Source organism: Theropithecus gelada, chromosome 6 (genome assembly GCF_003255815.1).
Source record: "Theropithecus gelada isolate Dixy chromosome 6, Tgel_1.0, whole genome shotgun sequence".
NCBI lineage: Eukaryota > Metazoa > Chordata > Mammalia > Primates > Cercopithecidae > Theropithecus > Theropithecus gelada.
This window is the reverse complement of record NC_037673.1, coordinates 112326491-112344318: the sequence shown is the minus strand read 5'-3', so window position 1 is coordinate 112344318 and position 17828 is coordinate 112326491. Positions and strand designations below refer to the sequence as shown.

The 17828-nt window shown below is 37.0% G+C and overlaps 1 protein-coding gene across 1 annotated transcript in view; it reads right to left on the bottom strand.

Moving 5' to 3' along the window:
• Positions 1–17828, bottom strand: part of LVRN (laeverin) — a 73352-nt gene that overhangs the window by 24088 nt on the left and 31436 nt on the right. Inside the window, exons 4-12 of the mRNA XM_025388134.1 lie at positions 16827–16953; positions 12510–12664; positions 10925–11038; positions 4534–4674; positions 3944–4009; positions 3784–3849; positions 3203–3375; positions 1406–1482; positions 941–1080 (exon numbers count right to left, since the gene is read on the bottom strand). Of these exons, the coding sequence (XP_025243919.1) occupies positions 941–1080; positions 1406–1482; positions 3203–3375; positions 3784–3849; positions 3944–4009; positions 4534–4674; positions 10925–11038; positions 12510–12664; positions 16827–16953 (1059 nt within the window). The remainder of the gene's footprint in view (positions 1–940; positions 1081–1405; positions 1483–3202; positions 3376–3783; positions 3850–3943; positions 4010–4533; positions 4675–10924; positions 11039–12509; positions 12665–16826; positions 16954–17828) is intronic.

Below are 17828 nucleotides of genomic sequence, written 5' to 3'. Positions count from 1 at the left end.
TTTGTTTGTTTTGGTTTGTTTTGTTTTTTCACATATTCTTAAAAAGGGGAGATTTGGCTCGAAGGTGCCATACATCTGGCAAACAATGAACAAAACAGGAACATAAGTCTTCCTGACCCAGAATCTAAGCTCTAAACCAATATGCTAGAGAAACTGCTGTGTGTCTCAGAGAACCTTCAAACACAGAGACACTTACCACAGAGACATCTTTTAGTTCAACACTCCAGTTTCGTAAATGGAGTCTAAATGAACCACCCAAGGGCTCACAGCAAGTCACAGCAGAGACAACAGTACTGACTCCTAAGCCGGCGTCCAGCTCCACTCATGGAAATTTAGTTTAATCCAGTTAAAATCTGATTGATTAGAACTGGCCAACATTTTAGTGTTTATACACTGCATAATTACTTACAGTTTTTTTATGATATAAAGTGATATTGGATTATTACTGATGTTTTGTGAATTAACTTCTTTCTTCTGAGGGAGAGTGGAAATATGTTTTTAGAAGTAAAATTAGTATTTTCTAGCATTTACTGAGTACCTATTATGGGTTTAGAAATTTTAAGTATACTTTCACCTACATCATCTCTAATCCTCATGATGAATAAAATAGAATAATATTCTCATTTTAAAACGAAGAAATGGAACCAGGACATTTAAGTCATTTGCCGAAGATCACAAAACTAATGATTAATAGGAAAATGCATCCTGATTCCTACCTGGAAAGGTTGTTTTGGAAAAGCAAGATGAATGTTTAAAAACACAACACATTTAATCAAAATCTCCACTTGCTAAGAATAAGAAAAAAAAAATCTTTAGTAAGCCTGGAGGTGAGGGGCGGGGATGAAGGTAGAATCTCTTCCTACCAGAATGTTCAACCTCTAAAACACTAGAGAAGGCATTATAAATTATATTTAATTAAAAGTATCAAAAGTAACCTTACCTTAGGATCCTTTTCAAGTTGTTGATTTAGTTTCTTCCAACCTAATTTATCATAATTAACTCTATAATATCCAGTCATATTCAAATTCAAAATCACCCAGTCATGGTCAGAATCTGAAACTTGCATTTCAGGGAATACTTCTATAAAGGAATATGGGAATAATTTGAAATGGTACATTTAAAAAAGGTTTTAATACCTATTTATACTACATACTCAATTCTAAACAATAAACAATAAAACAAAAAATTAAAGGAATTCTAAAATATATATTGCTCTTACCAGGTCATTATATATTTCTCACATGTAATAGCTTTTGATTTGACACTTTTCTTTAAAACTCTATGTTCAACAAGAATATTTAAGTTTGAAATGAGATAGCTTTTCAAAAGCTAGACATTTCAGTATTTTATTCCCTGCCTTTAGATGTGCATATATGTAAAGATGTTTTTAAAATTTGTTACTTACTGCTTCTTTGATCTAGCCAAACTAAAGATTGCGTAGTTCCATTTTTTATCCAAAGAATAGGGACAATCCATGTGTCACTTATTGGAAGAAAATAAAAACTTTAGTTACTTTTCGAACATAAAAACATACACTCTGAGCCACGATTAAAGAGACGATGAAATAGCACACAGAACTCGGGTTCTTTGGTCATTCTCTCTGGATATGCAGAGAGGATTACTCACCACTGTTTTTACAAGCTAGTTTTACTTTCGCTATTGTTTACTCCTCTCTCCTGTTATGTCTTATGGATTTACTTCCTTTTATAACTTAGGTAGCTACTAAAACTCTTATGTCTGAAACCTTCAAGGCCTGTGTATGTTAAATTATAGACACCTGGCTTCACTCAAGGGTAGTTCAAATGCTGCAAGCAGACCCAAATCCATCCATGTCCAGAGAGGTGAAAAGTAGTTTAGAAGAAAGAGCTTGACAATCACTTCAAAATACTTTCAGCCTCAAGCATTCTCCCCATCTGAAAAGTATTCAACAGGAATCATCCATGACATTTATATTTATTGAATGTCTGCATTCTTCCCACATTGCTGGATGTGACCTGGATGAAGTAGCCAACCACAGGAAGCACATTCATCATCGGAAGAGATACTCTACTCAGAGTTTGGGCAATATTTCCAATCTTGTTAAGCTCTCACAAGCCTGGTGTCTTGAAGACTGTCAGCTGTGGGTCTGTGTTTATCTGCATAGCGAAGACACACAGGTCTTCTCAAAAATCGCAGAGTAATACAGGGAGAAGGAACTTTTGAGTGTCCCATTTCTCTCTCCTAAGGCTTTAACTTTTTTTTTTTTTTTTTGAGACGGAGTCTCGCTCTGTCGCCCAGGCTGGAGTGCAGTGGCCAGATCTCAGCTCACTGCAAGCTCCGCCTCCTGGGTTCACGCCATTCTCCCGCCTCAGCCTCCAGGCTTTAAAGAAAGAGTAGAACTATCTGAAAATTTTGGTGATGGTATTTGAAAATTAATTACTCATTTGTGCTGATACTGCAATGAAATGTGAAGATTAAAACTACCAAAAACTGTTGAAAATCAGCTAATAAATTAAGAAAGGGAAGAGAAGAAGAAAGGGATATAGTCTAGGCTATTTTATACTCTTTTCACTTTTACACAATCTTTTGGGATACATGCTACTGCGTGTATTTTATAGATAAGGCAACTGAAACTCACAAAGCTTAAATAACACCTAAGGTTTGAATTTTTGAGAAGTCAATATCTGAACCCAGGTCTAACAGAATCTAAAGGCCATCATTCTAATGTTGTGGGTATGGCTACAAACACACAAATGCACGCATCCACACACATATGTGCACACCCCCGCACAGAACTATTCCTCAAGGAAATAGTTACCATTCAGTTTCATTTTTAAGGAAGAGAAGACTACTCTGCAATAAGACTTCCTTTCCTCTTCACTAACATGTGGCAATCTATGGCTCTATCTTATTGTCTCCAACTTAGAATCCCAAGTAATTCATTACCTCTGTCTGAGGGACGAAGAGGAACACACAATACCCCACAGCTTGGGTCGTTGATGTAACCCTAAATCCCAGGGTAGGGGCACTGTGTCTTGAATCCCTAACTGTGGGTCTCTGGCCTTGCCTGGACACAAGGACTCTGCTTCACCCTAGTACACAGTCACATTGCAGAAGTGTGTATGCCCAGCGGGCGTAATGCTTCTTCACCTACAGGCTGGATTCCATTGGGTCAGAGCTCACCCCAAGGAAAGTGAAGACAAAGAAGAGCAAAGCTACCTACTTGCTGGTTAGAAGAGTCTGATTTTTAACCTTTTCAAGATAAAATGGCTCCTGTTTCATGATGCCAGTAGACACATTTAAAGTGATCACTGGAAAACCACTCTGGTGTGTCCAACTGTCCATTATTTTTTTTATTGTTGCCGGCAAAATAACTGTACTCTGGTCATCTATGGCCTGTTTTAAAAAATCATCACAAAAGCAGGTAAGGTTATCAGTGAAACATTTTGAAGTAGCAATGTCCAAAAAGAAGCTCGGTAGCTATTCTCTTCCTCACTTATGTAGTAGTCCTGCAGTGGGTGATCCTCTGGGACAAATTTGGAACTCTGTTTATATATGAATGGTTCTTTAATTAATTCATTCAATAAATATGAACACATATTTATTGATCTAACATGTTCCATGCTCTGTTCTGGGCACTGGAAATATAGTGAAGACTAAAGACACTACCCATGACCTAAGGGAGTTCTACAACAAGACAAAGTTGTTTTTCTGTGGAACTGCCATTCACCCATGGCCTCCCAGTCTTTTCCAGTATCATACAAAACAACTCAGCAAGAACATGTCAGAAAGCAGGACAATTACCATTTGAAAATGCCTCCACAGATCATCTTGCTCAGCATTTGAGTAGGAAAATGTCTTCAAATATGACTGTAAAAATAGAAAAGTTAAGGTTAAAATAAATAACATGCCAAAGCAATTTCTGTTTACTGCCATCCAGGTAACAACTATTTTGCAAGCTCACCTTGAGTGCACTGACAAATAAATGCTCATTCAAGAAACCAGAAAGCATCCGGGCCATAGACGCTCCCTAGGAAAAAAGAAGCTCTCCGTTATTTGAACGAAATTCAATATCCCCATACTGACACATTCCATATTTATAAGCAATATTCTGAGCTGTGCTCCTGATTACATTTTGCATTTTAGTTGAATGTTTGAATTATTTCGGAATGTGCTAATAAAATAGTACACTAATTAAGAGGTAAAAGGTAAGCAGATGTCCTACATGTAAAGAGTGCAGAGTACATAACATTTTTAAAAATTGAGATCTTTACATAGCAAGAATAAATTTCCATCAAGCAGAAGGGTTCACCTTAAAAGTAGCAAGTTGTTAAAGTCTATGGTTGATGGATCCAAGCATTAATATGGGCTTGATTGATATTTGCAAGGTGAGAATTAATTTAATCATGTTTTCTGAAACCTATGTATTGAATTAAAATAAGGTTATTTTCATAAAAAGTTTTAAGTTGTATATTGATATAGGACCCTTAGAATCCATTTTATGCAACTTTCTACAAGAGTACAAAGCCAAAGGAAATTTCTAACTGCTTTTACCTTGCTGTAAGTAAATAAGTCATAGAGTTCCTCTATTTCACTTGTTTTGAAATGTTCCACCTTCAAGGCCACAGCTCTAGTCACCAGGGCGTGATCTTCTCTGAGGATATTATGTAAAATGTCGGAAAAAAAGATCTCATTCTATAAAGGAAAAGATTGAGCAACATTAACTCCTGAGGTGTCACAGAAAACCAAAATTCTATGGTCCTCAAATACTTTCAAAAACTAATATTGAAGAGGGAGAAAATTCAGTAATTGAGAAGTGTCAATTGAATTGAAAGATGCCAAATAAGTCAGGATTCCTTGAATAACAAAACTATAAGACACTTTCTTTCCCATTTGTATCCTTTTTCATTTCAGTTTTTAAAAAGTCAATTACAAAGTTAATACAGTTTCCAAAAGCCACCTACATTTCCCACAGGGAGGTCCATGCCATCCTGAAAGGGCCTTCCTTAAGGTGGTTTTAATTATCTAAAATTTCATCAGTAATTTTATCAATAACTCCTTAAAATTAATCAGCCTCTCTTTCATGAATATTTACAAACTAAAAGCATGCCAGATCTACAAATTCACAAAGATGCTGATGTAATAAATGAAAATTGAAAATAAATCTGGATACTACAGTTTATGGCTCATGCATTAAGATAAGGCAATTTATTACACTTTAATGAGAATCACAGGACTCTTCAAAAGACTAGCTCTCTCTCAGACACATGATAAGGGCAATTTCTCCCTGAAGTAAAGCTAGAAGAAAAACCAGTTTATAGCCAGAGAGCCTTGTGATGACAGAGCTAGAGCAAAGACCAGTGGAGAAGTTATACTGACACATGTTCATAGCCTGGAGAACCAGGTGAACCCCTCATGATCCACAGGAACCCTCAAGTCCCTACTGACTATCTTTGGGATCTGCAAGTTGACTCTCTCAGCCTTCGACAGCGTCAGATTTTCAAAACCTGTTTCACTTCCATTTGCCAATGTTCTTATCAATCCCTTTCTATAAGAACATTATTTTTAGGCTAGTAATACCATTAATTAGGCTATTATCAAACTCTGCTTTTCTGGAAATAAGGAAACCTATCATTTAGAGCAATACATCTCAAATTTTAACATGAATAAGGATCACCAGGGGATTTTGTCAAAATCATCTTCTGATTCAGTTGGTTTGGGTTGGAGCCTGTATTTCTAATAAACAACCCGATGATGCTGATGCTGCTAGTTTGAGAATCACACTGAGTAGCAAGGATTTGGAGGAGTCATCAGTAAGCATGGATTTTATTAGTTTAACACTCAAGGCATCTTGAGAGTGTCTCACTGGTGACCTATAAGCACAATGTAGAAAATAGAGAAAATAAAATCACTCGTAATATCGCACCCTCAGATCACCACCGTTAAAATGTTAGTGTAGTTATTTTCCATCATTTTTCCTATGTACTATTTATTCCCATAGTTGTAAAAACTTTTTATCTTGCTCGTTTACTTATTATAGCATTTTACAATTTTGCTACCTCATCTTTATAATTATCCCTTATAATGGCTGCTGCATTATAAAGAAAACAGAAACATAAATTGAAAGAAAACAAACCAAAATTTAATAGTGATTATCTCAGTGTGATCAAATCAAGATGATTTTCTTCTTTTCAAAGTACAGCAGATAAAAATTTTGCAAAAGAAAAACCTTAAACTATATAAATACATAGCTGCAAAATAACCCATCGGGTCAATGGCCCATAATTGATTCAATCATTTCCCTTTTATTAGCTAGGCATTTAAGTTACTTTCAGCTTTTTGCTGTTTTAACCAGTTTTAATGAACATTTTTGCACATACTGCTTCTCTACATTTTGTGGGTCTCCCTTAACCCTATCAGAACAGATTGTTTATCTTTCTTTCTTCTGCCTGCCTGGCATAAGGTTTTATGTAATCTTCTTGATATCACTATAACCATACAAGGTAATTAATGAGACAGACACCTCTTCCTCAACACCCTAGAGGTCTTTCTACTCTGGGCCTCCCATAAGGTGATGCTGTCCGTAGCCTGTTTCAGTTCTATTGGAGGGAAACATTACATAAAACATGATGTCAGCTTAAAAAAAAACAAAAACAACAACAACAAAAGGAACTACCTACTGCATATAGTGATTAGATAATGTGAATCTGAATATTCACCATTAATTTGTCCCACGAGCTGCAATATGTCAGAGAAGGCCTATTAAAATTTCTTCCTTTTTTTTTTTTTGGAGACAGTCTCACTCTGTTGCCCAGGCTGGAGTGCACTGGTGTGGTCATAGCTTGCCGCAGCTTCAATTTCCTAGGCTCAAGCAATCGTCTCACTGCAGCCTCCTGAGTAGCTGGGACTACAAGGGTGCACCACCATGCCCAGCTAACTAAAAAAAAATTTAGTAGAAACGAGATTTCGCTATGTTGCCCAGGCTGGTCTTAAACTCCTGAGCTTAAGAGATTCTCCCACCTTGGCCTCCCAAAGTGTTGGAATTACAGGTGTGAGCCACCACACACAGCATAGAATCTACTGTTATCCTTAGAAATATAACACTATTTATTGTAATAAATTTGTACAGAGTATCATGATGATTAAAAACACAGAATCTGGGCCGGGCGCGGTGGCTCAAGCCTGCAATCCCAGCACTTTGGGAGGCCGAGACAGGCGGATCACGAGGTCAGGAGATCGAGACCATCCTGGCTAAAACTGTGAAACCCCGTCTCTACTAAAAAATACAAAAAACTAGCCGGGCGAGGTGGCGGGCGCCTGTAGTCCCAGCTACTCGGGAGGCTGAGGCAGGAGAATGGCGTAAACCCAGGAGGCGGAGCTTGCAGTGAGCTGAGATTCGGCCACTGCACTCCAGCCTGGGCGACAGAGTGAGACTCCGTCTCAAAAAAACAACAACAACAACAACAACAAAAACCACAGAATCTGGAGTTAAAGTGCCTGTGTACGAATCCTTCCTCCGTCCTTTAGGAGTTAGGTGACTCATCAAAGACCACCAACTTTATCTCTCTGAAACTGAGTTGCCATCTGAAAATGGGTAAAACAACAATGTCTTCAAAGGATTATTATGAGGACTAAATTAATTTTCATAATGTTACAAGCACAACAGATAGCAAATAGGACATGCTCCATAAGGGTTAACCACTGTGGTGATTACTTATCATTATTTTTATTATTATCCTTCAGAATTGTTCTGAGGATTGAATGAGATAATATAAATAATTCTATTTAAGTACATAAAACTAGCACCTAGTTAGTGGTAGTTGCCTCAACAGTACCTAGCAGATGCCATTATCATCTGTTGAATGACTGCATGAAACCCATTTTACAAATGAGGAAGTAAAGCTCAGAGGTGTTCATCTGCCTGCCTCAGCTTACCATCATAGTAAAGGCAGAGTAACATCTGATGGCTGCAGTGCCCATGTGTACCTTTTCCCTTCACCAAGTCTGCTGCTTTCTTAGATCAGGCAGCAGGAAGGTGGAGGAAAGTCAGTGAGTGGCAATGTCAGGGCTAGAGCTTCAGAGTTCCAGAAAGCCTTTGTCCTTAATGTTCTGACCCTTGAGCATAATCCATTCATATCAGCTGAAACTAGACCTCGAAATAGAAAGAAATTGAAAATCTGTTTCTGCCTAAGGGTCTATGATTCTGTTACTCAATTTCAATCACATTATTAGATTAAAAGGAGTTTGTTAAAGTTCTTGATCTCCAAAAATCTTTGAAAGGAAAGCTAAGCTTTTTAAGAACAAAGAACGTGGCAATGTCCTCAATCGCCAGGATCTGACGCTTTCACTCAGCTCCACAAGCAACTAAGAGATATAGAAAAGAGTGACTAACAAACTAATGATAAAAAGAAATAATTAAAAGGTACAAAAAGAGACTAACATTGTAATCTTAGCTTCAAAAATACCAGGAAGATGTTTTTGGCAGGTTTTGCGAGATACTGATAAAACCTTAACCATTTTAGTTGTTATAAGAGGTAACTGAAATTGATGTTCATGATGTATTCTATCTACTTAAGAAAATAGAGTAAATTTCATTGTCTTACGGGAATTAAACTTTTTCCCTTATTAACTCTATCCACAGAGTTAACTTAGGACATATCCAACTGCTTTTGAAAGAAGTTAGAGATGGCACTAACCATGAGTGAATAAAAGTTATGAAAGAGAGATAGAAATGATTTTGTAGGCATAGAGTAAGTGGAAAGGACTGTTGGAGACAGCTAAGACAATAAACACATACTATATGTAGATAAAGTATATATATGAAAAGAATTGTATATTGAAGACACACACACACCATTAGCTTCTTGAGGATAAGAACAATCCAGTGTGTTTTTGCCATAGAGCACAGTGGTTAAAAGCATGGGCTTTGCAGCTGGCATGACCTGGAATTGAATCTCAGTTCTGACATTTAATAACTATGAGACCTTGAGCAACTTACTTAATGCTTCTATACCTCAGTTTCCTCATGTTTAAAATCGAAATAACAACAGCACTCATACGGTTGGTTTGAGGACTGAATAAGATGATGTATGTATAGTGCTCACACTGCCTGGCACTTAAGTTCTAAGTACTCACTGCATGGTAAATACAGTATTATTGTTGTTATCATCATGCTTGTCATCAGACTAGACCCAGATAGCTGGTTATAAAATCAGGCCTGTCCCGATTGGGCAAATGACCTTGGGCAAGTCATTTAACCTTTCAGTACTTCAGTCTCCTGATCTATATAATGACATCCAAACTTTCCTCCAGGACAAGTAGGGCCTGTGCATAGTCCAGGGGGAGGAAGAGAGAGGCGCTGCCGAGTGACTGGGCTGGGGGACTCTTATAGGATGTCTGTAAAGGGCGGGGAGGTGGCATGGAACTCAGGTGTTAAAAGACTGCACTACATCAGTGCCTGCCAGATCTGTGATTTCACAAACAGATAAAAAGAGATTTTTTAAAAGGTTTCTGTGGCACTGAGATAGGCTTGTCAACTTCTTTTTCCTGCCAAACTATCAACCAAAACAAGTACCATCTACCTACCGTCCATTATCAAGTTTCATAAAAGAAGGAAAGCTTACTTCCAAAATAATAGAAAGAATATCATCTTAGAATTTCCTTCAGAATGAATAGATTTAGCCTGTAAAGAAGATCCAGCAAGTAGAGATAGCATTAAATATTAATAAACACTTTGAATGAGTGAAGGCAGGGAGGAGAAAAGAGGTCAATAATCCAGCCTTGGAACAACAGGAGCTGAGATGAGACGGGGACCAGCAAAGAGGCAGGAAGGAGCAATCCTGAGGACCAGAGAGGTTACAGGAGACAGAAGAGAGGAGGGGAAGAAGATGCAAACCAAGAAAGGACCTCTGGTTTGTAAAAGAAGTGAGGTTTATACCAAAAGATAACATTAAGTCTAAACATTTAGATAGTTAAATCAAATCAATTTGGTTTTATCATGGCATTCTAAAAGCACTACATAATTACCCTAAATAAATTAAATATCAGAAGTAAAACCTACAGTTGAAAGAATTAGATTTGCACATGGATGTATTTATTTTTCAATATTACTATTTACTCAAATTAGCAAAACAATATCAGCAATAGTATTAAATATGAAATATCATATTACTTATCATAAAAGCCATACACTACTGTTACAGTTGCTTTAAAATAAAGTCTAGGTTGGGCACGGTAGCTCACGCCTGTAATCCCACTACTTAGGAGGCCGATGCTGGTGGACCTTTGAGTCCAGGAGTTTGAGACCAGTCTGGGCAATATGGCGAAACCCCATCTCTACAAAAAAATACAAAAATTATCTGGGCATCGTGGCACACGCCTGTAGTCCCAGCTATTCGGAAGGCTGAGGTAGGAGAACTGCTTGAGTCCAGGAGGTCGAGACTGCAGTGAGTCAAGATCACGCCACCACACTCCAGCTTGGGTGACAGAGCAAGACCCTGTCTCCAGCCTGGGTGACAGAGCAAGACCTAGACTATATACATATATAGTCCATATAGTAGGAATAAGAAATATATATAGTAGGAATAAGTGAAAATAATCTTAGGTAGTCATTTAAAATCTTTTTAAAAAAGATCTAATGATTTGTAGAAATGCTCAGGATTATGAAGTGGAAATACGAATAGGTAGAAATATGAAGTAGAATATGAAGTAAAAAAAGCAATATAAAATTTTATGTAATTCCCACTTTCAACAACATTTACAATAGATAAAAAGCCTGGAATTTTTTAAAAACATATATCAAAACGATAACACAAATTATTTTTGGTATTATAGGTAATTTATTATTTCTTGAATTTTCCTGTATTTTATACATTTTCAAGAATTAATATGCATTACTTCTATAATTAGGAGAAAAATGTTAAATAAACTTAATAAACATACTTACTCTTGGGAGTTTAGGATTAAAGTAGTTAATTACTTCAAACTCAAAATAAGATGCAAAACCCTCCTTGAGCCAGATGTTGTTCCACCAATTCATGGTAACCAAGTTTCCAAACCACTTTTGGAAATGAGAAGAAAAAAGAGCTTTCTTAAATTTAATTTTAAAGTTATATTCATTGTAATTGCATGTTAAGTAAATGTAAGGTCAAAAGACATAATTAAAATTTATTTGTCATCAATAACAAAACTTGAAGACAGGACAGCAAAAAAACAAGTTGTTGTTTTCACATAAGGAGATATTAGTCATGCATTTCTCGGAAATATTCCATGTTCAGTGATTAAAAGCAATTTTTGTTTTAAAACTGCGATGTTTAAACATAAGGTCAGTTAGAATAGCATTTCTTAAACTGTCCACTTGGCTCAAAAGTTGTTTTTAGTTCCATAAAACAGAAGCCCTGAATGCTGACTTGCCACCTACTAATTCTAGTACCTTATACTCTAAATAGGCTGCAACTGGATTTTACTTTAAGCAGTTGTTTATATTTTAAGAACATAATTTGATCTGTGCCATGTACAAATCACTCAAGTAATCATATGTTCTGCAATATGGTTCAGCTGTAATTATTTTCTGTTTGAACTGAACAGGAAAAAAAAAAAACAGTGCCAAATGGATGATGAACAGGATTAGGAAAGAAAAACAATGATTTCCAAACTAACAAACCCAAGGCCTGGTATTTAACCAAATTCTTATAACAGCTATAATTACTAATAGCCTGTATTGCAAAACAATGTGTCACTTAGGCTATCATTAAAAAAGGACACTTTGGGTGACTTAATAAAACTTGTGAATGTGTGTGTTTTACTGTGCACCAGGGTATCAGTCAATCCTAGTAAACCGCTCTTTTCCAAAACTTCTTATGGAGCCTCATTACTAAGATAACATCGTTGAGATTATTTCTTTCTTAACAGATTTGTATTAATGGAGCAGACACTGAAATGCAGATATGAAAATCTTCATCAAATTAAACAGCTAAACTTCTAAAATCCCAATGCAAAAGCAAATAGATCTGATTAAATGGATTGTCGTTTACATAACCATTGGGAATGCAGCTCAAGGGTTAATTATTGCCACCTTGCTAATGTATTACCTGCATCCATTTAACCTCTCTCCAACAAGAGCAACAACAACTAGAAATTTATAACAATCTGCTGATGAAATGTGCATAGCTTTCAGTGATCCTTTTGAATAGCCCTTAGTTTAGGTGAAATGAAAATAAAATACTCCTGTGTCTGCATGGCTTACTTTTCCTGAAGAGGACTTTGTGGAGCAAAGTTAATTGTTGGATGTAAATACCCAGCCCTCAGACAAACTGTACAGTCTCCTTCCTATGATCTGTCACCAGTAGTTCAAATCCCCCCTGAATCTGAGTCTTCCCCATTTTTACTCACTGTCATACTTTGCGATGTTTTTCTTTTTAAAATATGGTATTTTAAAAGATGGCAGGGTCTTATTGGGGTTTTTATGCTATTTTGGTAGCGCACCTGGAAAATAACTTCACGTGAAATAGAAAGAACATTTTACCACATGCCTGGTGTCCAATCTCGTGGGAGACAATGTAGGAGATCAGAATCTTTTTTTCTGTCAGTTGATCTTTCGGTTCCAACAACAATACTGATTCATCAAATATCATTAGTCCCCAGTTTTCCATTGCACGGTTGTCAAAACTAGGCAAGGCAATTATATCTAAGTGGATTTAAATGGAGGAGAATATAAAATAATATTTTCCAAAAAATGGGATTTTTTAAATATCTCAAAATGAAATCATAAAATTGCCAAAAAATACAAGAGAATATTTATAACCTGAAGGCAGAGAAAGCTTTTTAAAGACTAATACCAAAGACAAAAGCCAGCAAATAAATTATTTTGACTATGTTAAAATAAAATATTCTTGATAAAGGACTTGTATTCAAATATACAAAGAATGCTTATAACTCAGCAGTAAGGAAACAAACAACCCAACTACAAAATGGGCAAAAGATCTGAACATACACCTCACTAAAGAAGATATATAAATGGCAAATACACATATGAAAAGATGCTCAACATCAATTGTCATTAGAGAATTTTAAATTAAAACAATGAGATACTACCACACACCTACTCGAATGGCTAAAATCCAAAACACTGGCAACACCAAATGCGGATGAGGATGTGGAGCAACAGGGACTCTCATTCATTGCTTGTGGGGATGCAAAATGGTACAGTCACTATAAGTTGACCATAAGATCTGACAATTACATTCCTTGGAATTAACCCAAATGACCTGAAATCTTATGCCCACCCAAAAACCTGCACACAAATGTCTATAGAAGCTCTATTCATAATTGCTAAAAGTTGGAAGCAACCAAGATGCCCTTAAATAGGCTAATACATAAACAAACTGCAGTACATCAATACAACAGAGTATTATTCAGTGATGAGAAACGATGGATCATGCTAGGAAAAGATATGGGAAATTTTAAGTGCATGTTGCTAAGTGAAAGAAGCTGGTCTGGGAAAGCTACATACTATGCAATTCCAACTATATGACATTCGGGAATAGGCAAAACTATAAAGATAATAGAAAGATTGGTGGTTGTCAGGGATTCAGGGGAAGCAGGGGAAGATAAATCGATGGAGCACAGGGGGTTTTTATGGCAGTGAAACTATTCTGTATGATACTGCAATTGTTGATACTGGTCATTATACACTTGCCAAAACCCATATTGCTGTACAATGCAAAAACTGAGCCATAAGATAAACTAGGGAGGTTAGTTAACAATAATGTTTCAATACTGTAGCAAGTATACCATACTAATGCAAGATGTTGACAAGAGGAGAAAGGAGGGAGATGGAAGGAAAGAGAGAATATATGAGAACTCTATTTTTTACACAATCTTCCTGTAAACCTAAAACTGCTCTAAAAATAGTCTATTTATATTAAATACTTTAGTCAGGCATGGTGGCTCATGTGCATAATCTCAGCACTTTGGGAGGGTGAGGCAGGCGGATCACTTGAGATCAGGAGTTCAAGACCAGCCTGGTCAACATGGTGAAACCCTGTCTCTACTAAAAATAGAAAAATTACCTGGGCATGGTGGTGCGCACCTGTAATCCCAGCTACTGGGGAGGCCGAGGCAGGAGAATCACTTGAACTTGGGGGACGGAGGTGTCAGTGAGGGGAGATTGCGCCACTGCACTCCAGGCTGGGTGATAGAATCAGATGCCGTCTCAAAAAATGAATAAATAAAAATAAATATTTTAGTTCACCAAAATACACTATAAACAAATTTGAAAGGCAAAGAATAATATAGGGAAAAATACTTAAAGCATATACCACAAACAATTAGACAACTTTTTAATATTTAAAGAACTCTGAGAAAACAGAGAAAAAACCAAACGTGAACAATGCACCAAAGAAATACTTCAAACAGCCAAAAATCTTATTTAAAATGGTCATCATTAATCATCAAAAATCAAAAATTAAGATGATTTATCTTTAAAATACATAGGAGTCTAATAATTAATATGTGTAGGTATAGGAAATTTGGCACATAGCCTACAGGTAAAGTGTCAACTGGCACAATAATAACCCAAACACCTAGCTCTATCAGTCACTATAATATTTTGATATTCAGTCCAACTTTTGACTTGAGAGTGAATTAAAATGATAGCAACATGAGAAAAAATACTGTTCTGTATAAGGGATACATGAACACCGTTCATATAATCTTAGATTCTAAAGTTTAGAATTCATTGAGCAAGCTACAAGAAAATAAGCTAAAAGAACAACACAGAAGAAATAAACCAAATTGTTTTTCACCCAGCTCACTGACGGTAAGGGTATGGCATATGCGGGAAATGCTGGTAGGGGAGGCATTTGTTTTGTTTTGTTTGTGACTCAGCAAAGAGTTAAAGCAATTAGGAAACATTAGTTATCTTTTTCCTAAAAACCCAGTAATAGAGGAACTCTTTATTTTAATCACCTATCAATAAAAATAAGGTTTTGATTGAGTGCCTCCTATGAGCGCTCATAGGGTAACATCAGTTGAGATGCTATGAAGGTTACAAAGAAAGTATCAAATGTATCCCTGATGTCCAGGAATTAATAATCTGGTCAGAATTTAAGTGGAATTACTGAACTAATCGCATATATTTATTTCCTCCATCCCCCAAAAAGTTTGCTGTTGACCACCTGACTGCCATGGGTTCTAGAGACACAAAGAAAAAGACCCTTCAGATCCTAACTCCAAGATCTAATGAGGGAGATAATTAAAATACAATTGGTCAAGAGTTCAAATGGAGGAACACACAGGATGCTGTGGAAGTGTGAGAAAAGAAGTCAGGGAAGGCTTCCTGGATGAGGAGGCACTGAGTTGAGAAACAGAATTGAACTAAGCAGTGGATAGAAGGCATTTCAGGATGTGCAAACTGCATGTGTAAGAGCCTGGTGGAGACAAGAGGAAGGTGAACACATAGGAGTGAGGAGAGACAGTGCTAGAGCATCCTTTCCACTCAGGAACTGCCAAAAGCCCTGAGAGGTTGGTAAGAGAAGCACCTTTAGAAAGACATGGTACTGACTTCGGACTTAACCCTCAGGGCAATGGGAGGTCACACAGAGGTTTTAAAGAGAACAGTAACATGATCTGATTTTCTCTGGAAAGATCCTTCTGGTTTCATATGAAGGATGGCTTGGAGGGAATATGGAGAAGCTATGAGAGTACAGCTGTTGTGGAGATGATGATGAAAACTAGGGAGAACCAAGGGGACAGTAAGAAGTGAATGGATGGATGGATGGACGTAGGGGATGATAAGGCGACTAATTAGATCGAGGGTGTGCTTCAAGGGAACAGGGTGTCAAGGATGACTCTGGACTTCTCATCTAAATAAATACAAATAGAACTTTTCTTGCCAAGACAAGGGGCATCTTGGGAGCTTCAAGCCCCAGAAATGCCAGGAGCTTAGTCTCCATGCCTGAGCTCCTGCTGCGTCCAAATCCCTGAATTATAGGTGTTACCTCCAGGATTTCTGTATGGGCCAAGGGTGGTTTCCATCCCTTCATTCCCCATTCCTCCTTAGCCAGAATGCTCAAGCTGCAGAGACCCTGACTTCCTGGGGTTCAGAAGGCTCAAGCTCCCAAATATTTACTCCCCACCTTCTTCCACTATCTGCCAGTATAGGCAGAGCATACTTTTTTCGAGTCTTCAACTAACGTGTCAGAGGAACAAAATACATTTACATGATACTTTCAATTTAGAGAGAAAAAACATTGAACAACTTTCTGAGCTAAGTGACTCATACAATTTTAAGGACATACCACATAGATCTATGAAAGGTTAAATATTTACGTATTTTCTTAAGGATCATATCATATTCACATATCATTCCAATTTTATACAATGAAAATTCACAGTTGGGACCACTAAGTCCTAATTCAGTGATTCACAGCTAATGGATATTTTTAAAAGTACAACTTAGTAAAGGGAACTGAAGTAACTTCTGAAAGCCCACTAGCTAAAGTGATCCAGACACAGCATTGCAAACTTGCAGTATGAGAGAAAACGCCTGAACACGAAAGAGAAAGCAGGGTCTAGAGGATGGGAGGCTTCCATTGAGTAGCCAGGAGAGACCTAAAAAGTCTGAGAGCTCCCCAGCAGCTGCTGAGCACATGGCTCTGTACAGAGAAAGAACCGGCGGGCCTCTGTGTGTTTCAGAAGGTATAAGACATAGGTCAGGAGGCTAAGTCCAAAACAGCAGCTAAATGGTGACAGTGGATCCTTATGGGTTTGTCTGTGTATCTTGAGGCCTCAACCAAGGGCCCAAATAACAGGAAACCAAATGCACTGAAAGGACAAGATTACCTCACCTGCTTTTGGAAGAGAGTAACTGATATTAAACAAATCCTCCAGAAAAGAGAAGGTGGGACCTGTGATGTTCAAAGCAAAGTCTACACTTCCATTTGCAATGGCATCTTTCCGGGCCCAGATACGTATCTAAATCAAAACAGTTAAGCAGTGATTAGGAAAACCAGTAGTGATTTTGTAAAGAGGTAGTCTGCTTGCTCCAATTCCCTACTGCTGAGTCAAAGTCTTACCTTTTCAGAAGAAGCTACACAATAAAATGTTTGCATGCCTACATGTCCTGAGAAAACCTCTGAAGGCTGTTCACTAAGTTATGAACAGTGATTCCCCCGAAAGCGTATTTCAATCTTTGACAATAGCATGTACAATCTGGAATCATAAAACAACCCTTGGAATGTGTCGTACCACCATCTATCCCTACAGTAAGTGTATACTCTATAGGCATTTTGTGCACTTTAGGCCCTTGCTTCCCATTTTAGGATATATTACTAATGATCCAAAACAGAATTGCACTGTGAGTGGAGGTTATATAGTATGGTACATACTAAGCATATTTAAATCATGCAAATTTAAAATGGTTTGGCAGTTACAACTTAATAGTCCTACTTTACTTTCAAAATTTGAAATAAGGTTAATTCTTCTAATTTAAAAAAGTTCATCAAATGTCTCATAATTTTAAAGCTGTCGAAGCAAGTAAATTATAATTCTTTTGTTATTCTATTGCAAAATGACACTTCCACTTTAGCAAGGAAAAGGAAATCTCTGCCATGTTTTGTCCGTTTTGTGTGACCACTCTATTGTTTGGGTAATTGGAGCTTATTTGTGTGATTTTGGTAAGTAATATCCTATTGTTTTAACATTAATTTTTACTGTAAATTGAAAGTATTGTAAACTCTACAAAAACAAAAGGTAGGCAATTTTTAATAAAATTGCCAGCATTAATGTTAAAGAACATGCATAAAACTTAAAGATCTTGGAATGAAAGTTACCAAGTGAGATAATTAAAA